At 40.3% G+C, this 24191-nt stretch overlaps 1 protein-coding gene across 3 annotated transcripts; it reads left to right on the top strand.

The window, feature by feature from the left end:
* The first annotated feature begins 12826 nt into the window (after positions 1-12826).
* LOC112215635 (insulin-induced gene 1 protein) lies at positions 12827-22123 on the top strand. Of its 3 annotated transcripts, XM_024374825.2 has the most exons (6): positions 12827-13069; positions 13307-13655; positions 14515-14639; positions 15214-15380; positions 18114-18213; positions 20144-22123. In XM_024374825.2, exons 2-6 carry the CDS (start codon positions 13322-13324, stop codon positions 20171-20173), a joined length of 756 nt encoding a protein of 251 aa, XP_024230593.1. In that variant the 5' UTR covers positions 12827-13069; positions 13307-13321; the 3' UTR covers positions 20174-22123. The 3 variants fall into 3 exon arrangements, with proteins under 3 accessions (XP_024230593.1, XP_024230595.1, XP_024230596.1); XM_024374827.2 differs by lacking the exons at positions 12827-13069; positions 13307-13655 and adding an exon at positions 14079-14175; XM_024374828.2 differs by lacking the exons at positions 12827-13069; positions 13307-13655 and adding an exon at positions 14163-14294.
* The last annotated feature ends 2068 nt before the right edge of the window (positions 22124-24191 follow it).

Here is a 24191-nt window from a genome sequence, read left to right as displayed (position 1 = left end):
TAATGGGAGCTTGTGTGCACAGTACATGTGTGTATATGGGAGCATTCGGATGGAAAGAGCAACATGTAGGAAAAATACAATGTAGGAAGAAGGACCATCATTGTAGATAGCTAGCTAGCGAAGTAGCTTAATGTGAGCAGCTTGACAGTTTCCCAACTGGGGGGCTTTGAATTTAACGAGCTCCCTACCGTTTGCTAGGTACACTATATACACAAAAGTATGTGGACACCCATTCAAATTAGTGGATTCGACTATTTCAGCTACACCCGTTGCTGACAGCTGCATAAAGTCGATCCCACAGCCACGCAAACATTAGCAGTAGAATGGCCTTACTGAAGAGCTCAGTGACTTTCAACATGGCATTGTCATAGGATCCCACCTTCCCATAAATCAGTTCGTCAAATTTCTGCCCTGCTAGAGCTGCCCCGGTCAACTGTAACTGCTGTTATTGTGAAGTGGAAACGGAGCAACAACGGCTCAGCCGGGAACGGGACCACGGAGTCCTGAAGCGCGGTTTGTGCTCTGATTACACGCAAGTGTCGAGGTCAGCAGTTTACACATTACTTTAGCTTTATATACAAAAACCAAGCTAGTCAACGTTAGCTCCCATCTGACTGGTATAATGTTAGCTAATTTAGCCAGCTAGAGTAATTTTTACTCAACATGTCCACACCTGGGATTTGGAATGTAGCTTGTTACCTAGCTAATCTAAACATAACCACAATCATTGGTTTTTCAAAACGGAAACTGCTCACTACAACCAGCCGACCCATTTTCTATGTCGAATAATTATCTGCATGCATTTATTGATTAACCTCAGCTTGAATACCAACATATATCTACAGCAGCCTAGGATTGTTCTCAACCTCTTCTTATGATATGCTGCCTGGTGCAGGCAGTCATCTGTGTTGTTAAACTGCTGAGCAATCGAGTTGCTGAACTCGGAGATTTGGCTGAAAAATATGTTAGCATCACAGATAGAACAATGACACAGATATTTTACTGGATGTATAAATGTGAAGCATCCGGTTGGTGTTTCCAATCATCACCAAATATGGTAGTGAGAGCCGTGGGGGAAAATGGAATAAGATGGATTTTGGCCGATGTTCTGCAAATGTTCTCATCGATGAAACATTTGATTTCAATACAGTTTTATCTTCCCAAAACTACAATCAATTACGAACAGAGTGGGCAGTGTTGGGCAGTGTTGTATACTTTTCCCTTTGCATAAATTTGAGGGAAAAAATTGCATTGTTTAGAAGGTGCGCAAAGGCGAATGGAGTTATTGTGCACACGAAATTCACATAGTAGGCGTTCCCTAACGGAAATATGCAGATAATGCTAGAACCCGCCAATAGAATCTCGCTAGCTCCTGCGTGGCTCTGCCCACCTCCTTGCTTGTTCTGCCCACTATGACTCAGTTGTTCCCGTTGGAAACGACAGGTTATGGTCTATCTTGGTTTAGTTATAAACATCTTTGTTAGCATTGTCAGAAATGCGACATAAAGGTATTGGTTTTTATTGGGCACGTGAGAGCGATACATTATATTTACATTTAATAAAAACTGTTGCAACTACACACTCATTCAGTTCGACAAATGGTAAATCCAATGGTCACCGTATGGACGCTATAGTTTTGTTTTAATCCAACCGTCTAGACTTTGAACTAGGTGGTCGCATTATATATTTTTTCCTAATGCCAACGACCCTTTCAAAAATCTGGTATGTGGTTCCTCAGTAACGGCTGAACAGATCGTGACGAGAGGTGGGGAGTGTGTTGTGCACCTCTAATGTAAGGTTGATTTGTGAAGTTTCATCGACATCGGTGTCATATTGGCTTAGATTTTTCTGTTCCAATATCAAAGTAAGAGATGTACAATATTGGCTAGGAAAAGTATGATGTATATAAGTCAACATTGAGAATGTTAACAATTTACCATAGCATACCTTGGGTTCAGTGATGGACCCATCCCACTGTAGTTAAGATTCATAAATCTCTCACCATAGACAGAAGTTGAATAAACCTAATATGGGACATCCTCTCTAGCCCTGTTTACACCTTGCGCTAACATGTGGGCTTCCTGATCTGATCAATATGATTCAATCACTATCTGATAAAGGTTTGTCATGTCTACACATCTGTCCACATAGTGTATACAGTGTCCACATTTGGACCAGACTTCCTTGTATGCAAAATATTTCACTGATATTTTTTCAAAATAATATGGATTTATTTATTTTAGGACACATATTGATGCCATAAGTCAATGGTGCTATCTATCATTGATTTTAAAGGGCGTGATAATTATGACTTAAATGGTTTCACTGTCTAAATCTGTCTGCACTGTGTAAATCCTTCTAGGCACAATCAAAATCAGATCTCAATGCATCTTCCATCGTCAACACCTGCCTAAAAATGTGGGTACAATCAGAACGTAGACAAAATTCAGGACAAAGGACGCATGTTAGCACCAAGCATAAACAGGACTTCTGTGCTGTTAGTTATTTTGCCTCTTGAGGTTGCCATTTCTTCTTTTTTTGGAAGTGACAGACCTACAAAACAACTCTCATACTTTAGTAGAAAGTTATGGGATTACACAACATGCTTTATGAAGAGCTAAGCATAAAATCATCATAGTATGTCTGTATTCTAGATAAACGTTTGTATTGTCTTACCTGGGTTGTATTCATTAGTGCACACCGTAGGGAAACGTTTTGCAATGAAAAATGAAAATGAGCATTTCTTATTTGGCAGTTCAGGTAATGCCCCCCTGTTTTAGTCTGTTTTCTTTTGCCTGTTTGATGCCTAAAAAATATGACCCGGTATTTCCTTCCTATCTCAGTATCAGGACAATGAGCGCTTCCTACTATCAGTATGCTACTTATCTTGCTTGATAAGTCAGTAATTTATTGTAGCTACACCTACCCACCTTAGTGGTTAAGTAATAGCCCACACCTCATGAAAGCACTAAAATAACAGCATTACAGAATGATCATGCTGCTTTGGCAGGTCTGTGACATGCATTTTGGAATTGCATTTTGGATACCTAATTCCAATTATCGCACGTCAAACTGCTGGGAAAATACAAAAATGATGTAAAAATCTTCAATGCCCACTGTGTTATAACAAGCTTATTCAACATAACACTCTCGACCCCCCCCCCGACACTTGCACTTATCTTTTCTTACTAGCACTGTTTTTGCTGATAGCTGCTTTATTCTGTATAGCTTCATTTACAATGACTGTGGTATGTGGTTGTTTTACATGCCTTCATTAAATGCACCGAGTATAAACCATTCTGGATTAGAGCTTCTGCTAAATGACCAAACATGTGCTAAATAGTTTGTTGCATGTTTAAAGCATTCTTTACAACAACAAAAAATAACAGTTTCCTGTATGAAAATCACATGTGAAATAGCTGTTTTCACTTGCTGACTTTAAATTTCCTGTGAAACCAGATTTTCACATGTATTAAAATGTAGAGTTTACATCTTAACAGTAGCTTTTCACATGTGAAAAGAATATCATGTTTTCACCTCACATGTGAATTGCAATTTCACATTTGAAAATCCAATTTGCAGGTTCGTTCACGTAAGATATTTCACGTGAAAAACATGAACATGTGAAAATCAAATTTAGACGTTTCACATGTAAAACAACTCTACATTTGGAAATTTCACTTTCACATGTGGAATTGTAGGTTCACATGTGAAAAAAAAAATCTAATTTGCAGTTTCATATGTGAATTTTGTAATATATTATGTCATTTTGCAGACACTTTTATAACAAAGCGACTTACAGTACTGTGTGCATACATGTTTGCATAGGTGGCCCCAGCCAGAATCCAACCCTCAACAGTAGCCTTGCAAGAGCCATATTGAATTGAGCTACACAGGATAGCATGCATGTCACACTGTTATCTAGACTTCAACGCAGTGACGTGACTTGTAAATGGGCTGAGGCAGTAACACAGTAATGTACATCAGGGACAAGGCTTTCAGTTCCTCTGAAAATGAAAATAAGAGAAATGAAACCTTTTTTGCGTCTTAATCTCTTATTGGTTAGGACGGGGACGGATGAAGATGTCTCCCTTAATAATTCCATGGGGTATTGAAGAATAAATTGCCAAGTGCTAGTTTGATAGATCAATTTACTCTCTGTTCTAATTGTCTCTCTTTCCCCTTTTAATATGGTGCTATTCCATTCCTCCTCTTCAGTCGAACAGCATAATCTGTGGCAGGCTTGATCTGCTATTCATTTGATGTGTTGTAACATCCTGCTTCATCCCCCCCTCATCAGAAGATATCTCCTCGACACCAGCAGCGAGAGGGAGAGAGAGAGACTGGGAGAGAGGGAGCAGAGCCGGTTGCTAGAAGCTATTTGCTGCTGCGCCGAATCATTTTCATGGTTATTATCAGGGCTTTAACATATCCTTTTTGATTTCAGTATCCACGTAGTAAACGTACTTGTTAACGTCAATGTGCTTAAAAAAAAATACTTTCCTGCAGTCAAATGACCTACTGGCCTCATGGGTGGAATGTTATTCCTTTTTTTCATAATTGATAAACATGTATTTATTTTTCGCTGAAAATCTGGTGTTTCTATGTCAAACAATTTTGTTATATTTCAGTCTTCTGTGATGTATATAAAGTGTAATATTGGGATGCAGACTCAAAATGTAACTCTCGGGGATTCCATCGTTCAACCTTTTGGTTACTTGTCCAACGCTCTAACCACTAAGCTACCTTTCCACCCCAAATATATCTGACATGATACAGATGTCTTCTTTTTTTTTTTACCATGTGTGTGAGGTGCAGTAGCGGTGCATGGGGTCAAATCACTGAGGAAGCCATGCCAAGTCAGGCATTTTTTTTTACTATGTGATAATTGCGTTGTTCGCTCTATAAGCCATTTGTTCATACGCCACCTGATATACAATAAGGCCGTGACAACAAAAAGACAACAGTCACAGAGTGGTGGAATAAATTAAACTACAGATACGTTTGTTTCATCACATTACGGGAGAGCAGCATCTGTCCGGAGAAGTCCACAAAGCATATATTGCATACAACAGTTATATCACCTGCAGCATGGTCAAGCAAATTAATGTTTTTGACAGTTTACTAAACAACTAGTGATTTAGAACTGGAGAATAAGCGGAGAAGTTTTCGTTATTGAATACTTTTAGTTTTTGTTGTCATAGGCTACCTAGCTAAAATTCGTGTTAGCCTGACTTCCTTGCATGGGGAAACAATGAACCAGCTAAGTTAGCTAGCTAGTTAATGTGAGCCAAATAGGCTACATCTAGGCTAACTTCAATTGTCTCAGGCCAGTGACACAACATATTCATTTATGTAATTGCCATCGTAATCATTGGCCTGTACAGAGAATTAAGTCAAAACCACACGTCCAAATCCCCATCTCCTTGCATGGCTTAGGAAAGGGCTGATTTAGCCCTACAGAACATCAACACAAGCAGACCAGAAACCGACACGTTTTCTCTGAAAATTACCTTTCGCAAAGGAAGTGATTTTGGGTGGTCTGAAGCCAAATTCAAACTGGCCTCCCTTGAGGGGTGTTTTGCTGCACCAGGCCAACCCACAGTTGAGCTCAGCTCAACACTAATTGGCTACTTATTTTATATTTGTAGCATTTGCAAGGCCAAATGCTTGCTGACCTCAATCAATCAAATGCTACAGCGGCACCATGTTATACTCTTTTGGTCCAGACAGCATCAGATTCATGGGCTACACATACTGAGACAGAGGGGGAGCTGTTTCCCTCGCTCCGATGATTTCTCCAGTGAGATTCAGCCACTTGTGAAGGAAAATTATGAAAACACAGAGAGGTGAGGTGTATACTTTTGTTTCAAAGTCGATTTGTTTAAGACAACCAAGAAACACTCTGTGTGACCCTGATTCAGCCCACTGCAGTAAAAGGTTAAAGCAGGCCTGTAATTCCTCACCCTCATTTACATACTGTAATGAAATATTATTGTGTTAAAACTGTTAGTGGAAAATAATTCATGGTGGTATCTTACATCCTTGGTTAGGATGTTTTTCTGTGCACAATGTGATCTCAGGACCAGGTCCCTCAAACCCCTACACTCAGCTTGAGGACCTTATCCACCAACACAAGGAACCCCTGAATTACAGGGGGGGAAAAGGGAGGTATTCATTTAGGAGAACAAGCACATACTCCTTCTCAGCTGGGAGCAACAATGGAGGAACAATGTAGTCATGTCCTCCATAGGAAGACAATGGCATTATAGGGGTGGTATGACACTACTGTAGGTTCACCTTGGAGAGGTTCCTGTTCACGACCTAGCCTTCTCTCTTTGACCTCCTTCCCCTTTGTCAAAAGATTTGATTTGTCAAAACTGTGCAGCCCTGCCCGTTTATCTCTTTCAACCACATTGCATTTTCTATGTTGTGCCATAAAGTAAATCTCAAAGACCTAATTTTCTGCATGCCAACACATTGCGAGGGAATGCGTGTCTTTGTCTGTTCTACGCCACAAACAGCACTCTACACCAGAGACGCAATAAGGCTCTGCACTCCAAAACAGCTTTAGTGCCCTCCTAGACATAGCAAATGGGATGTGAGAGAGGGGAAAATAAACATTTCAGTTCACGAAAGATTGGAATCCTCTCTTTTGACCCAGAATTCTTATCCAATAAGACATGCTGTATACATATTTGTGTCCATGGGCTGCAGAACAACCATGACAACTAAAGTATTTAAGAAAGCGAGACGGGGCAAATACTAACTTTCAATCCCCCCAAAATACTTTTTTTGCTTGAGTTATAAAGGCGTAATAGACTGATACAGCAGTCCTGAATCCAGTTTCCTGAATCCAATTTGAAGCCTTAAATTCCACTTAAGACTTCAACATAGAACTTTCAGATGACCAACCAGGTTTCAGCCAACTTCTAAAAGAAGAAGGGTAAGACTTTGACACCACTCAAATACATCAAAATGTACATGTTCAATGCGAAAACATTATTTGAGTGAAATTCTCATGGTCGATGGAAATATTTGTATATGTTTCCTTGGTTTGGCGTGTCTATTTATAAAATGTAAGGATTTATTTCAAATTCTGATTAATACAGTCTGTGCTTTTTTTCTGCCTGCCAGACTAGCTCCAGGTCAAGAAGCCACGCTCTTAATTTCAGGAGCTAATTTGCATGAAACTGATGATTCACCCATGGCATTGCCTTCAACAAAGTTTTCAGCAGCTAGTGAATAAACACTATAGCCATGTTATGAAACTTCCGGCCTGATCATTTGGATAAATCCACTGTACGATTTATATTAATCCCCTGGCGAAACAACTTAATTTCAACCAATACACTTTCACCAGCATCGCAAATTGACTTGCATAAAATGGTCTCTAATTTAGATTTTAAAAGTCTAAATGCAGCCATTCTTATCTCAATAACAAATCATTTCATTGTAACAATTAAAAACCTTACTGTGATTATTTTCAATTAAGATGGTCAAAAAGAAACAAAAATAGCTTCTTTAGCAAATAGCAATTTCTCAAGAAAGAATTTTGCTCAGACCGTCTGGGAGTGGTCTGAGTGGGGAGGGGAAAAGTGAAAATTAACCGTTTTTAACTGAGAGGTCTGGAACTCTCTTTCTTATTAGAGAGGGTCCAGATTGTCTAGTCCAGCTGATTTGTAGGGATGCAGATTTTGCAGCTCTTTCAGAACATAGGCTGTCTGGATTTGGTTGAGCTGTTGGCCGGGGTAGGGGTAGTCAGGTGGAAAGTATGGCCAGCCGTAGAATAACGCTTATTGAAATGATGGAATATCGTAGATTTATCGGTGTTGACAGTGTTACCTAGCCTCAGTGCAGTGGGCAGCTGGGAGGAGGTGCTCCTATTCTCCATGGACTTTACAATGTCCCAGAACTTTTTGTCATTAGTGCTACAGGATGCACATTTCTGTTTGAAAAAGCTAGCCTTAGCTTTCCTAACTGACTGAGTATATTGGTTCCTGACTTCCCTGAAAAGTTGCTTATCGCGGGGGCTATTCGATGCAAATGCAGAACGCCACAGGATGTTTTTGTGCTGGTCAAGGGCAGTCAAGTCTGGGATGAACCAAGGGCTATATCTGTTCTTAGTAATACATTTTTGAATGGGGCATGCTTATTTAAGATAGTGAGGAAAGCACTTTTAAAGCGCAACCAGGCATCCTCTAACACATGTTGCTTTTACATGTTATCACATTAACTTCACATGTGAAATTCATGTGGTTTCTCAGGGCTCTGTCATTGCCTACTAACTGGTTCATCCCTGAAATGTAGATAAACACATACTGTATGGAAAACAAGCTACATACACATCCGATAGCCTGTTTGTCTGTAGCGGGGCCTTTTGAACTCTTTTTTTGGGGGGACTCTTAAAAATATTGATATTGTTCATATCACACGGGCAGACACACACTAGATTTTCCCGCGTTGTGTATATATTCCCACACTATGAGGTTGGAATAATACTGTGTAAAGGATGAAAATGCCCGTTTAGTGTTTGGAAATACCGCCTGAAATTTCAGCCTGTTTTGGTGAGATGGGGTTTTTGGCTTTCCATGGTGACACCACCATGCAGTAAATTAGGCCAATCTAAAATGATCTGCTGATATTGTTGCAACCCCTATTACTAGCCTGTTCAACCTCACTTTCGTATTGTCTGAGATCCCCAAAGATTGGAAAGCTGCTACGGTCATCCACCTCTTCAAAGTGGGAGACACTCTAAACCCAAACTGTTTTGGGTATAGACTATAGACCTATATCCATAAGCCAAGATAACTAACAGAACACGGACCATTTTGAATCCCACCGTACCTTCTCCACTATGCAATCTGGTTTCCAAGCTGGTCATGGGTGCACCTTAGCCACGCTCAAGGTCCTAAACGATATCATAACCGCCAAAGGCAGTACTGTGCAGCCGTCTTCATCTACCTGGCCAAGGCTTTCAACTCTGTACCTCTCTACTCTTCTATATTTGCACACACTGTACATAGATTTTTCTATTGTGTTATTGACTGTACGTTTGTTTGTGTAACTCTGTTGTTTTTGTCTCGCTGCTTTCCTTTATCTTGGCCAGGTCATAGTTGTAAATGAGAACTTGTTCTCAACTGGCCTACCTAGGTATTTAAGTAAAGATGAAATAAAATAAATAAAATGTGTTAACATGAAACTACACGTTTGAAAACGTTGAACATGTGTAATAAAATTTCAACAAGTGATACCATGAAACTACACGTGGCAACATTTGAAAAACTGCACATTTGATTTTCGCATGAATGTTTTTCACATGTAAAAATGCAACTCCACATGTCAGTTAGACCATGTGAAAATGCATTTCCACATGTGAGAGTTAGATTTCCAGATGTGAGCGTTTTTCACATGTGAAAGCGCTAATTCGATTTTGACATGTGGAAATGTAATTTCACATTTCAGAGGGGTTTTTTTGGGGGGGGGGAGTAATGGAGTGGTATGGGTGTTTTAAGGAAAGTGGTACGCTGTTCAACTAAAATAGTCTAAACATATTTAATTACATTTGACATGAACACTTAATGCTGACTTTTCAATATGACCACACCTGAAATTTGAACTCACTGCCTCTGGATTTTGGTGTAGGCTGATCTTTCTGATGGGCCACAAAGCCTTTAGCATTCTCAGAAGTCCCCTACAGATTCATTACCTATAATGCATCTCTGCACTAAGCAGAAGTGTGCCATCGGCACCGCTGTTTTAGTTGTCAGTTAATTCTCTCATCATTTATTACCTATATCAGCAATTTGAGGGTTTTCTGTATAGTTGTCAAATGTTGGTGAGACATATTATTACGTTTGAATGTTTCTCCTGAATCACCATGATAAATATAATAGTTTTTCTTGAGTGTGTTTTTATCAAAGCTGAGACTTTGAAGTCCAAAGTGTGTTAATACAGGTGATATCAGTTGACACTAACCACTTTTCCATCCACAGTTTTTATGCGAGCAGTCATACCAGTATAAAAAAAATTAAAAATGTATCATGACAGCTGTAACCAGGTTTCCATCCAACCTATTTATGTGAGTGAGGTACATGTCTGACCAAAAAACTGTCCTGACAGGCCTGATGGAAACAGACATTTTTCCCCCGTAAACTTTCCAGATGTAGACAAAACTAAATACGCTAGTCAAGATGGAATATTTTTGTGTAGGTAAAATGTATTTTGCGAGAAATAAAAATTAAATCAAATGAATGTATATAGCCCTTCGTACATCAGCTGATATCTTAAAGTGCTGTACAGAAACCCAGCCTAAAACCCCAAACAGCAAGCAATGCAGGTGTTGAAGCACTTTGGCTAGGAAAAACTCCCTAGAAAGGCCAAAACCTAGGAAGAAACCTAGAGAGGAACCAGGCTATGAGGGGTGGCCAGTCCTCTTCTGGCTGTGCCGGGTGGAGATTATAACAGAACATGGCCAAGATGTTCAAATTTTCATAAATGACCAGCATGGTCAAACAATAGGTCTGGGACAGGTAGCACGTCCGGTGAACAGGTCAGGATTCCATAGCCGCAGGCAGAACAGTTGAAACTGGAGCAGCAGCATGGCCAGGTGGACTGGGGACAGCAAGGAGTCATCATGCCAGGTAGTCCTGAGGCATGGTCCTAGGGCTCAGGTCCTCCGAGAGAGAGAAAGAAAGAGAGAATTAGAGAGAGCATGCTTAAATTCACACAGGACACTGGATAAGACAGGAGAAGTACTCCAGAAATAACAAACTGACCCTAGCCCCCCGACACATAAACTACTGCAGCATAAATACTGGTGGCTGAGACAGGAGGGGTCAGGAGACACTGTGGCCCCATCCGATGATACCCCCAGACAGGGCCAAACAGGAAGGATATAACCCCACCCACTTTGCCAAAGCACAGCCCCCACACCACTAGAGGGATATCTTCAACCACCAACTTACCATCCTGAGACAAGGCCGAGTATAGCCCACAAAGATCTCCGCCACGGCACAACCCAAGGGGGGGCGCCAACCCAGATAGGAAGATCACATCAGAGAAACGTAGATAGAAATGCTTTTATGTGCAAATATTGATAGAACAACCATCATATCAAAGTAAACTTGCAGTCAGGCTATGACATGTTGTGTGGTCCTCCCACTACGACTCTTTGGGAAAGCATGCAGTTTATTAGGCTACAGATGAAATAAGTTATGAACTTCACTGGGTGGTGAAAGTGCAAAGTGAAGCGTGTGATGCTCCTTTCCAATAAATATTGAGGGTCTTATTCTGGTGACACGAAGATCGATGCTTGACTGCCGTAAACCAAGAGGTTGTGAGTTCAAACCCCAGGTGAGGACATGTTGAATAATAATTGAATAAATAAACATACACAATGTAATCGGGTACTGTACGTCAAATATTTAAGTTGAAAACACTGCGACCAGGTAATGGTCCGGATATCCTGAGGACTTACTTTTGTTTGCAGGCATAACCTGTGAAATGTCGTGAAACTTCATGTGAAATATCCTCACCTGTGAAGTGTTCCAAAACCACATGGTTTCGCATGATTTCACATGTAAAATTTCACCTTGTGTAATTTTTTTTTTACAAAACATGTGAAATCATGTGATTTTCCACGTGAAATCATGTGATTTTTCAGTAAGGAACAACTGAGTAGGTTGCAAACATTATGGTTGTCACACTTGAAACATGTAGGTGACTCAGTCATGTTTCCCCTGTTGTTGCCAGTATGCAAATTGACTTGGCATGAAAATGTATGTGTAAATTGAGATTTTAAAACATTGATGTGTGACAAAACATTGACTTGGGTAGAATGATTGTCACCACAGGTGAGCTACAGTATCTCACTCAATCACTACAGGTGAGATATCAGAGAACCTGGGTTACACAAGTAACCTTGAGATGTAATACCAAATGCCAGTATGAAAGCAGTTTCAAAAGGGAAAAAGGGGATGCCTAGTCAGTTGTACAACTGAATGCCTTCAACTGAAATGTGTCTTCCACATTTAACCCAACCCCTTTGAAGCATAATGACGTCTGTGCGCGTGCATGCAGGCATGTAGCATGTATGTATCGAATGATGCCGGTGTGCCATACAGTATTTGTTTATCTACACATCACCTGATGCATGTGAATTGTGTAACCACTCAGAATACTAGGCCACATCACACCTGCAAAACATGTTTCCTTGTTGTTGTTGTTAGTTTCAGTACCTAGAGACCTGGGGGTTATCCAATCATTCACTCCCTCTGGTGATGTTATCGATGTCCTTTAGCTGGGTTGGGCTGGGTCGACAGTCAATGGCTGAAGCTGTCCTGTTGACTCGGTTTTCACCAACCTGCCTGGAAGGTGTCTGCTTGAGTGGCAACCGCCAGAATTAAATAGTTTATGTTGGGTATGGACTATAAGAACTATCAAACTAGGCCTGCCTGTTGAAACATATACAATTGCTCAAAAACGAGTAGTCAGTAAGCTATTTAAAATATTTGGGTTGGACAGAGTTAATGTTATGGGCCCAGGATAGCACAGCTGATCTGGCATTTTTATCGATAAGATAATAGGCCTACAGTAGACAAATGTATGCCTTGCTGCATCGGAATGAGTTTTGAATAAGTTTTAGTTTTCAATTGGAAGTTCGCTCAGTTTATTTTAAATGATCACTGGTTTGCGTATCCCACTCAAACCTTCCACGACTGCATGATCGTGCGCCAGACTCGTGTGACGTCGTCTGTCCTGAACGGTGGGGTGGCGTCGCGTCATATCGTTCGCCTAGCTCCCATTGGCCGACGCGACTCACCCGACACAGCTGTGGCTGTTTTCTGCAGAGGAAGCCTGTCTCTGGTATGAGGTCTGCGCTCAGGAATGAAATAGCAGCTTTTTTTTCTGCCTCTCTCTCCCCCAAAACGATGATGTGACCTAACTACGTGATAACTGTCTGAGCAGTAAGAGAGCAGCACAACTCACAGCTTCATCATTGTCGAGGTGCGAATGAACATAGTCGGTTGTCGCTAGATCATACACTTAGAACGTCTGGACATCCAAGGTAAGAAGACGTCAATTCATTCTTCTTTGCTATTGTCCATTGATAATCATTGTAGTGGTTAAACAGTTTGAGAAAGACACGATCTACAAAGGCCAGACTAGACACCACTTTTATTTGATATCTAGCGTAGTGGTGATCTTGAAACATTGTTGTCAGTGTTCATTTAGATGAGATACAATATATTGATGCATGTCTGTGTTAGCTATGCTGTATTAACGCATCTTGTTTTTTTCCCAGCACTCTAAGTGCCAAATGCCAAGACTAGAAGAACACTGTTGGAGTCGCTCCTGTGCATCTAGGGTGGAATCTAAGACTTTTTCTGGGGGAAACTGGGTCGCATCGAGAGCTGAAGAAATGATGTCCATTGTCACAACAGTGCTCAGCAATGCATATGGCTCGCTGCACAGTGTGCGAGCAGCACACTTGATCAGGCGGGGTCTCGTCCTTTTCACCGTGGGAGTAGTTCTTGCGTTGGTGCTCAACTTGCTGCAGTTACAAAGAAATGTGACTTTGTTTCCCGAAGAGGTGATGGCAACTTTGTTTTCATCAGCGTGGTGGATACCCCCTTGCTGCGGCACGGCAGCTGGTGAGTTGTCCCTTTTAAACGTATACCCTGACTTAATGAGGTTGCTATATGTACTTTTTAATTTTGATCAAATTGATGTGAATTGGGATTTTATGGGGGGTGGAATGGGGATAGTCTGCTTGTGTGTTTCATGATGCCATTGCAGGCAGCTAACTACAGCCTGGGCTACATAATAGTTTACCGCGTATTCCATCATTGTTATTGTTCTATATATGAATTGTGTAAGTGTTCTCTCAGCCATGAGCCCATAATGGTGAGCGTTTTGTCTGGTGGAAACAGACATTAGTATTTATATTGCCCTCCAATAGGCTTCACTAGAAACAGCCGGACATGGAGGGTCATTGGGGTTGTGCTTCTTTTTCATTGGCTGCTTTCATAACGGGCGAGCTGTGGAGGTGGTCCATAATTGGCTGCTGCCTGGAACATGCCACTACAGAAAAAGAGAAACAAGGAAGTCGTGTGCAGTCAGAATTTAAATAAATCATTTTCACCACCAACCCCTCCCCCATGCTGTTGAGAAGTAGGTTACAGTGATTCATGCAATAACAACAAACAATACAAACGTTACAATTCAATTGGGAGACAATGATCTAACGTTTTTATTTTAGTGATACAATGTTCGAGACTTGTCTTCTCACGGTAGGTTACGGACATGTTTTGTGCAAGGACTGATAGGCGAGAAATGATCATGTGCCTGAAAGTAGAAAGCGATATTGTCGTTTGTTTTAGTTTGTCTATTTTATCCCAAATTGAAACTCAAAAGAAATGCACCATTTTCAAGACCATCGAACCACATGAGTCAGTTTGATTTGTATGTATGCCGTTCAGTGAGGTACTAACTCAACTATCTTTTCTGCAGCTGTTGTTGGCCTGCTATACCCCTGCATCGACAGCCATCTAGGAGAGCCCCACAAGTTCAAGAGGGAATGGGCTAGTGTCATGAGATGCATTGCAGTGTTCGTTGGCATCAACCATGCCAGTGCTGTATCCTTTCTAAACATCAACAACTTCACAATGTGCACAGTCTCATGTTGGCTACCTCCAATCTAGAAAAGGATGGTTGCATATTTACAGCAAAGTAATTTTATCACATCCAGAGCATAAACAAGGATGAGGGTCTACTAAATGTGTAACATATTCATAATTGAGTAACATTCTGTGATTATTTTTGATATATTATATTGTCATTGTGCTACTTTTACAGCCCCGAAGGCAATTCAGCTAGTGTCAGTGAGACGGTGGGTTGAATTCCCCACTGTATTCCTGCTTGTTTTGACTCCTTGACATACTTTCCAAGTATGTATGGAACCTATAGTTGCTTTAAACATATACACTGCTTGTGCTGCCCACACTGTAATTATTTGAAGTAACATTCAAACAAATACTTTTTTTTTAAACCATATTTGAAGTGGTTTTTATTTATTTTTTTACTGAAGAGATACTTCGAGAGGATGCCCTTGGGGAAAGATAGTGAAAGGTTGTGTCAAAGGGTACTAGGCCCGGATTCGAGCCTACGCAAGCAAATACTGTCTTTGTCCTTAACTGCTCCGTTTCACAGAAACTACACTTTGCCAATAATGCCCAGCTGTCCCTGACCCTGGCTGCCCTGTCCCTGGGACTGTGGTGGATGTTTGATCGCTCGAGGAGTGGCTTCGGCCTGGGCATCGGGACGGCATTCCTTGCCACCGTTATCACACAGCTGCTGGTCTACAACGGTGTCTATCAGTAAGTCAAGTCGTGCTTTTGTTTGACCACGTCACACTGAGAAGTTAAGCCCAGACTGTATACCCAAAAGGCATTTTGAACTCGAATACTTAGAGTAAGTTGAACTAAAAGTTAATGAAAAGTCATTATTACTTCAAATCTTTGTGGTACTGACTCAACTAAATGACAAGTCACTTAATTAAACAAAAACAAAAAAATAATGATACATTTACTTTTTACCCAGAATGCTCTACTGCAGGTTGATTTTGATTTGATTAATCTTCTGCTACACAAAGATAAATATCATACATTTTTCTAAATTAATCCTATAATTTAGTTAGAATTTTTTTTGCACCCATTGCTGAAATGGTTGTTCCGGTTTCAATGGCTTACACGGAACCCAAACCGGCTGCGTGTGTGCGCCATTGTGCATAAATGTTTTTTGTCCCCCCCACACCAAACGCGATCACGACACGCAGGTTTAAATATCTGAGCAAACTCTAAACCAATTACATTAATTTGGGGACAGGTCGAAAAGCATTAAACCTTTATGGCAATTTAGCTAGTTAGCTTGCACTTGCTAGCTAATTTGTCATATTTAGCTAGCTTGCTGTTGCTATCTAATTTGTCCTTGCATATAAACATTGAGTTGTTATTTTACCTGAAATGCACAAGGTCCTCTACTCCGACAATTAATCCACACATAAAACGGTCAACCGAGTCGTTTCTATTCATCTCTCCTCCTTCTAGGCTTTTTCTTCTCGTGACTTTATATTGCAATTTGGCAACTTTCCTAAATTAGGTGCATTACCGCCACCGACCTCGTTCATCTTTCAGTCACCCACGTGGGTATAACCAATGAGGAGATGGCATGTGGGTACCTGCTTCTATAAACCAATGAGGAGATGGGAGAGGCAGGACTTGCAGCACGATCTGCGTCGGAAGTAGAACTGACTTCTATTTTAGCAACGCAGACTCTCGTTGGACCACGCGAGCAGTGTGGGAGCAATAATTGAATAATATAGATTTCTAAATTTATTTTGCAACACTCGCACATGCGAGCGGTGTAGTGGGCCTGTTAGGTAGTGTCCTCACTCCTAACCCTGGCAGTTATTATGTATGAAGGTTATGGGTGAATAACATTTTTAACTGTTGGATATTCTAACTCTTGCTGGATTCCAATATGAATTACACCTCACTTTTTTTTTGTAATATACATATTTAAAAATGTTTGGCCCATCCACCCCTCTTCGGAGGACAATAAAACAAACATTTTACAGCTTTTTCTTCTGTTGTATTTATACACACAGTTGACATACATTGCACTTTTATTTTTCTACTACAGTAGTTACATAGCAAGAATAAAGTAATTTGATATACATTACCTCTGGATAGATATGACTGAAAACTCTATGTATAAGTACTAACTATTATAGAACGTGAGCTTTTAAACCCATCCCTCAGCTACTCTCAATCCATCCCACCTATCTCTGTAAACTGCCCTCTTATGATTTCCATGGGCCATATATTTTTCAACTGTTTATTTTTCAATTACACATCACTTCGCAAGCCAACAAAATGTGACTTGCAGGTAGGGTTGCAAAAAAAAATCCCGGTTGGAAGATTCCTGGAAATCCTCCAACCAAGAATGTTTTTAAATCTGTGAATTTGGGGAAAGTTAATAAAATGTTGCTACCCTACATGAAAGCCTGATGTGGCCCGTAATCCATGAGTTTCAGGCCACTGTATTAGGGTAAAGCGAGGCCTTATGAAAAATGTAATGTCATAAAGAGTTTTAATTATAATATTCACCTAGGAACTCTCTTGGTGAAGGTCTCACGACTGAAAATGAACAAATGTCTCTGTCACTAACAAATACAGCCATGGGTGGTAAACTCTATAATTCACTCAAATGCAAAGCACACTGAGATTATATTGGCAGCGTAATGACAACTAATTGGGGTTAACCGTGCTGACAAACTGTCAAAAATGCATTCGCAAGATATATGATAATAATAAGATGCATTTAGGAGAAGCTTTTTATCCAAAGTGACTTACAGTACTGAAAGACTACTTTTTGTTGTTGTGCCTCAGTGGGAATAGAAGCTATATTGCCGACGTTGCAAGTGCCATGCTATGCCAACTGAGCTGCACAGGACCATATTATGATATTATATTATGGTATCATTACTTGCCTTAAAGTTTTAGTACAGCCAGTGAATAAAATAAGACATAGGTGTTTTTTTAAGGAAATATTTCCCTTGTGATTGATGTATTATTAAAGTGTGCTTTCTGGAACTGGTCTCAGTCACCTGATTCCATCAAAGAGGATCTGACAGATAAGGCATGAAAATGAAAGCAATTATTTTTTTGGTGATACGGGTTCCCCCATGCCTCTACACCCAATTATTGGCCCTCCTACCTGCCTCTGTGGCACCTCCTCAAAAACATCATGGGGAGAGGGAGCACTGTTGCTTCAGTGAGGGGCTTACAAAGAGCTGTGTTCAAAAGGCCTTGCAGCTTCTGTTGACTGAAGGGAAGAGAGAGATGAAATTGAGAGGGAGAGGATTTTATATTTCCTCATTAAACTTTAATAATGCTGCCTTCCCCCCTTTCGAGATCTGTCTTTGAAACTGTGTTTAAGTTGCCATTCCTGTTTTAAGGCTAGTCTCTATGTGTCTTATTTGGGGCTGGATTAGACTATTGGGGCAGATATTTAATTTAAACGGATGTATTTTTCTCCCTCTCTTGTAGATACACGTATCCAGACTTTCTGTATGTGCGCTCTTGGCTTCCATGCATATTCTTCTCAGGAGGAGTGACTGTGGGGAACATAGGACGCCAGCTAGCCATGGTAAGCCCTGTCCCCTATTCTGCTGATTTGTTAGCACAGGAACACATTGAGACAGCACCTTGACATGTTCGTGCGGTACGAACTTTTGTGAGACACAACACTATAGCCGACAACACAATGTCGGCTATAATGCCTTCATCGGGTGTACGCCCGAAGTCTGAACCTTATTCTGTGTACAGTTCTTCAGTCATGTCCATTATACAGTTTGACTCAATTAAAGTGTGAAAACAGCTTGTTGTTTTGTTTTTCGCAGTAGCGAGCCAGTCTTCTAGCGAGTCCTAGAGGCAAATGTACCAAAGGGTCATTTCCTGCTTGTTGTTTTTCATTGATGGTATTTGAAATGTTGGCAGTTGGCACAAGCCCTTGCTTGCTCTTTCTTTTATTTATTTTTCTCTCATTCTGTTTCACTCTCTCTCTCTGAGATGGATTAAGTCTATTTACCTTTCATTCAGTCTTTTAGAGTTGCCTTTTAAATGCTTTCAAACTTGCATCTTGTGTTTCTCAACAAAGCAGCCAGCTTGTGTGTGGCAGGAACACGTTAGCACTAGAGTTCAGTCAACTGGGTTGCATTCGCTAGAAAGAAAATGGACTGAAACAGTGAGGGACTGCAAATAAATGTTCAATATTAAACGTTTTGCTACAGTGTGCACTAATGAATATGACCATTATTATTGTAGCTGATAGCTGACGATCTTTGAAATGCAAGAGAAAGGCCACAATGTATTCCAGTTTAGGCACAATTTAGATGTTGGCCACTAGATGGCAGCATTGTATGTGAAAAGCTTTAGACTGATCCAATGAACCATTGCATTTCTGTTCAATATATTGTATCAAGTCTGCCCAAATGTGCCTAATTGGTTTATTGATATATATTCAAATTCATAACTGTGCATTATCCTCAAACAATAGCATGTACAATAGACTGTAATAGATTAACAAGAATGTAAGTTTCTGCCCATATCAGATATGTCTATGTCCTGGGAAATGTTCTTGTTACTTCCAACCTCATGCTAATCACATTAGCGCATGTTAGCTCAATCATCCCACGGGGGGACAGCGGACACCGATCCTGTAGAGGGGCCATTTAAGAAAGAGTTGTGGTTAGGACTTACACAGCTAGACGGCATTTTTAGTGATGTGTTAATTTGAGATTTGGTTCATTATACAGTATCGAATCAGGCCAGCGATTGAACTGTTGAGAAGCTAACTCAAGTTTTTTAGTTTTCTGGCTGATTTGTTTTTTTTTTGTAGTGCTTCCAGAAGTTTTGAAATTACTGAAATATTGCCCTAACAGCATTGAAAGCGCTTTTCCTTGAATCCTTCATCACTAGCCTATAACTTGTTATGGAGACAGTTATATAACTGGTTATGTAGCTTTATCTCTCTTTATGTGGTTGTTGTCATGTATGTCATTTTGTCTGTAAATGTTGGTTTAATGTTGTCTTTAGCGCACCTGAATGCACTAACAATTCCTCTATAAGAACAAATAAATGAACTGAGCCACTGCTCTAAGTTCTGGGATGTACATTTATTTTCTGGGATGTTCTACATATGCTTAACATGTGACTTGGGGCTCTGAAGGGAGGTTCTAAATCAGGAGAAATGGGAAAAGTGTGAGGGAGAACTCTCTAGACACACATACCGTTTAGGGGGGGTTAAGGGAGGCCTTGAGGAAGGGGTATCACATTTTACTGTAACCCCAACATCAGATAATCTTCTCACAGTTGTACCTATAAATAGGACACCATGATCCACTGTATGCCCTATAGTCTACTGTCAAGAACTGTAGAACTCAGCCTTAGGTAAAAGTCATCAATAATGGTCTTCTCCAATCCCCATTGTGGATGTTACCACTGTAGGAAGATGTCTGTTGTTTGCTCATATTGAGCATGATATATGAACATGGGCTTCCCTCTCTCTCTCCCTTCAGGGTGGTGTCGAGAAACTCCACAACGACTGAACAGAGGGGGAAAGAAGGAAGACTGACAATATGGAGAACAGGCGTAACAGAACCAAGTCTGCCGTCATGGGGAGAGACAGTTTGAAAGAAAAGAGACTTATTATTTTTTTCTACTTTTCTGTGTGTTATAACAAAGAGCTAGCCAGAACACCCTTGAAATTAACGTGCCATGACTTCTGCACCTCTTGGTGGCCAAAATAACTTACAGTATTAGGCTAGCAGTTGCCGCTATGCTATCTCTATTAGGATCCATATAGCATTATTCCAGAAGATAGTCGCAAAGCTATCCCTGTTAGGGTCCATATAGCATTAGGCTAGCAGTTAGACACTAGGCTATACCTGTTTGATTCCAAATAACATTGTGCTAGCAGTTAGCTGCTAGGCTATCCCTGTTTTGGTCCATATAGCATTAGGCTAGCAGTTAGCCGCTAGGCTATACCTATTTGGGTCCATATAGCATTAGGCTATATGGCCAAATGAAATAGGCTATATGGCCACTAGCTCCTCCCTCACTATGGCAGGACAGTATTTGCCCTTCCAATTCTTCGAAATGAAAAGTTAACTTGTCTCAGTTTTACAGTGTAAGAGTGAACTATTAGCTTTTTGCAGGTGTGTGTGTGCACGTGTGGATTTGTGCAGGTCTGTTATGGCTGAGTACAAAATGACTGTAAAAGGGAAACGTTTAAGAGCTGTGCAAAAACTGTCTGACACTCACAGAGACGGCGACCAACAGTATGTCACCAATGACATGTATTGTGTTCCCAATATTGTAATTAACCAAGAAAAATATATATCTGAGAAATTAGAATGCCAACACCTATAACCCCAAACCAAATATACATGAGATCACAGATGATGTGACCATGTTTTGAAAGAATGTACCATGATACTACACTAAGTAAGCATATTCATGGTTTCAGTGAAATCAGTAATGTTAACAAAAAGGCACCTGAATGTAATCGGGTGTGAAAGCTCACCTCTTGGCTGACTTTGTGGATATGGTGTGCAACCTGGAGGTGACCTATGACCCCTCAAATGAATGGCTGATTTCCCATTTAGAATTTTCCAGACTTGGCATTAAAGTTTATGATTATACATTAAGAGAAGGAGACAGGACATTTTTACTATGGCCTGTGGATTTGCAATCTGTGATTGCCTTTGTATTATAGAATTGAGTGCTTTTGTCACTACTATACCAGTTCAATTTTATTGTACATAATTATATATTGCTTACATGTATAGTCACTTCCCTATATAATCAGACAGGTATTACCACACTATACCAATTCAGTTCAATAGTTGGGGGGCTAAAGGAATAAAAGTGCAATCACATATACCTGAGCTGACTATTCTTCTTATTTATTATTTCTGACAATAGTTAAGAGGTGAGACTCCATGGAATCATATGCAGTGTGGATATAAAAAAGGAGCATCAAAGAAGCAATAACAGCAGCTTTTGTAAAAACAAAAATTGTCTAAGATTACTTGCAATTCTTGGACTGTATACCAATGACTATTCTCTCCATGAGGAGAAGAAAAAAAACATTGTGTCAAACTGTTTGTAAATTCTCCTAGTAGTTAAAACATTATTAAATGGGAATACAGATTATATTTTTTTTATATTTTGTTATGTATAGATCACAGCGTGATTGGTTGGTTCGGTGTGAATCTTTGCTCAATTTCAGGTGTTTGTCCCAAATGGCACCCTATTCTCTATATAGTGGACTACTTTTAACCAGGGGCCCTGGTCAAAAGTAGTGGACTATATAGGGAATAGGGTTCCATTATGGATGCTGTCCAGGTGTGCTGCTGGGAGAAAAGGAAGCTTTATTATTGGGGTGTTTAAAACACCTATTATTTCAATGTGTAGAGAGTGTGAGTGTGTTTTCAGCTGTGTATCATTTTTATTACCTTGAATCCAAGTGGAAAATAAAAAGGAACTCCTAATGACGTGTGTGTGTGTATCTACATTGAGTCTACATAGTTCTGCCATACATCTTAACAGAATGAAACCATACAGATACAAGATTTGTGTGCACATTTTCAGCCCAATGCATGGTGTTTGTATGAGAGTTTACCCCTCTGGTAAGTTTGCCATCTGAAAATGTAATCGACACAAACATATAAGGTATGCAAATGAGACATAACAAAAATATAGATGCTATTTTATTCTGAATTTTGATAACTAATAAATTGTTTTATTCTGTCTTGGAAAATACAGAAGGTAGAGTGGAGATAGTCTGTGTCCAAAAGGTTACCCTATATTAGGCATGGGCAACTGGTGGCCTGTCCCTCTTTGTCCCTCTGGCCTGTGGATCAATTTCCACCCTCTGATTTTTTTTTCAGGTCATAGTCGTGGTCTCAACTTACTGTTAAGAGTTAGAAAAGTAGAATACACAAGGTGCCATTTAGAAATTTGGTTGTGCATCAGCACTTCTGTCAGTGTTTTGTGAAAGTATTCACCCCCATATTTTGTTACCTTACAACCTGCAATTAAAATAGATTCAGGGGATTGTATATCATTTGATTTACACAACATGCCTACCACTTTGAAGATGAAAAATATTTTTTATTGGGAAACAAACGAGAAATAAGACGACCACAAAAAATAACTTGAGCGTGCATAACTATTCACCCCCTCCCAAAGTCAATACCTTCTAGAGCCACCTTTTGCAGCAATTACAGCTGCAAGTCTCTTGGGGCATGTCTCTATAAACTTTTTTTGCCCATTCTTCAAAGCAAAACTGCTCCAGCTCCTTCAAGTTGGATGGGTTCTGCTGGTGTACAGCAATCTTTAAGTCATACCACAGATTCTCAATTGGATTGAGGTCTGGGCTTTGACTCTGCCATTCCAAGACATTTAGATGTTTCCCCTTAAACCACTTGAGTGTTGCTTTAGCAGTATGCTTAGAGTTATTGTCCTGCTGGAAGGTGAACCTCCGTCCCAGTCTCAAATCTCTGGAAGACTGAAACAGGTTTCCCTCAAGAATTTTCCTGTATTTAGCTCCATCCATCATTCCTTCAATTCTGACCAGTTTCCCAGTCCCTGCCGATGAAAAACATCCTCACAGCATGATGCTGCCGCAACCATGTATGTGTGTATATACAGTGCCTTGCGAAAGTATTCGGCCCCCTTGAACTTTGCGACCTTTTGCCACATTTCAGGCTTCAAACATAAAGATATAAAACTGTATTTTTTTGTGAAGAATCAACAACAAGTGGGACACAATCATGAAGTGGAACGACATTTATTGGATGTTTCAAACTTTTTAACAAATCAAAAACTGAAAAATTGGATGTGCAAAACTATTGGCCATCATAATGCTCAGGGGCTGGGATCTTGGGTTGGTGACGTCTGTACCACTGGGCGATGAGATTTGGACATTGGCTCCTCCTGGGTTGAGGTTGGACTGTGGTTGGAGGGAGTCGGTAAGTGCCCGAAGGGTCTCTAATATTTGGGAGAGTTGTTCTTGCTGCCATCGCAGCAGTGCACCTTGGTGGGTTACAATGTTCTTGACCTGGGTGATCTCTGTTGGGTCCATGTTTAGGCAGAAACTTGCTGGGATGTGGTGAGGTTGGAACCAGGTGCAGAGAAGAGACCAGACAATGAATCAGCGGTTAAGGATAAACATAAATACTTTAATGAGAAATGCTAGCCAAAAGATCACAGTACACTCGAAAAACAACAAACATTAAGTCTAGAAAACTCACTCAGGAAAAAAACGCACACAGTAAACAGTTCAAGCTTCTGCAAAGGAAACCAGAAAATGCACCTCTTTTAACAGGGAAATCATAATGTTATTAGTGTCATTAATGTATATAGGGCGGTCTCTGCCGCCCTCTAGTGACAGGTGGAACCTGGAATACAGATGAAAAGTCTCTTGGTAAATAGTGTGGTCTACAGTTTATCATGAGATACTCTACCTCAGGTGAGCAAAATCTCAAGACTTCCTTAATATTAGATTTCGTGAGCCAGCTGTTATTTACATAGATAGACACAGACCACTACCCTTTGTCT

The sequence above is a fragment of the Oncorhynchus tshawytscha genome, linkage group LG16, assembly GCF_018296145.1.
Source record: "Oncorhynchus tshawytscha isolate Ot180627B linkage group LG16, Otsh_v2.0, whole genome shotgun sequence".
In the NCBI taxonomy this organism is placed as follows: domain Eukaryota; kingdom Metazoa; phylum Chordata; class Actinopteri; order Salmoniformes; family Salmonidae; genus Oncorhynchus; species Oncorhynchus tshawytscha.
The sequence above is the reverse complement of the archived record's forward strand: the minus strand, read 5'-3'. Positions and strand labels throughout refer to the sequence as shown.

Bases quoted from the DNA above. Each gene is read 5' to 3' on its own strand.
- LOC112215635 (XM_024374825.2), top strand. From the start codon at position 13,322: ATGCCAAGACTAGAAGAACACTGTTGGAGTCGCTCCTGTGCATCTAGG. The intron at 13,656-14,514 runs GTGAGTTGTCCC...TCTTTTCTGCAG, and splicing joins TTGCTGCGGCACGGCAGCTG to CTGTTGTTGGCCTGCTATAC. The intron at 14,640-15,213 runs GTATCCTTTCTA...TCCGTTTCACAG, and splicing joins GCATCAACCATGCCAGTGCT to AAACTACACTTTGCCAATAA.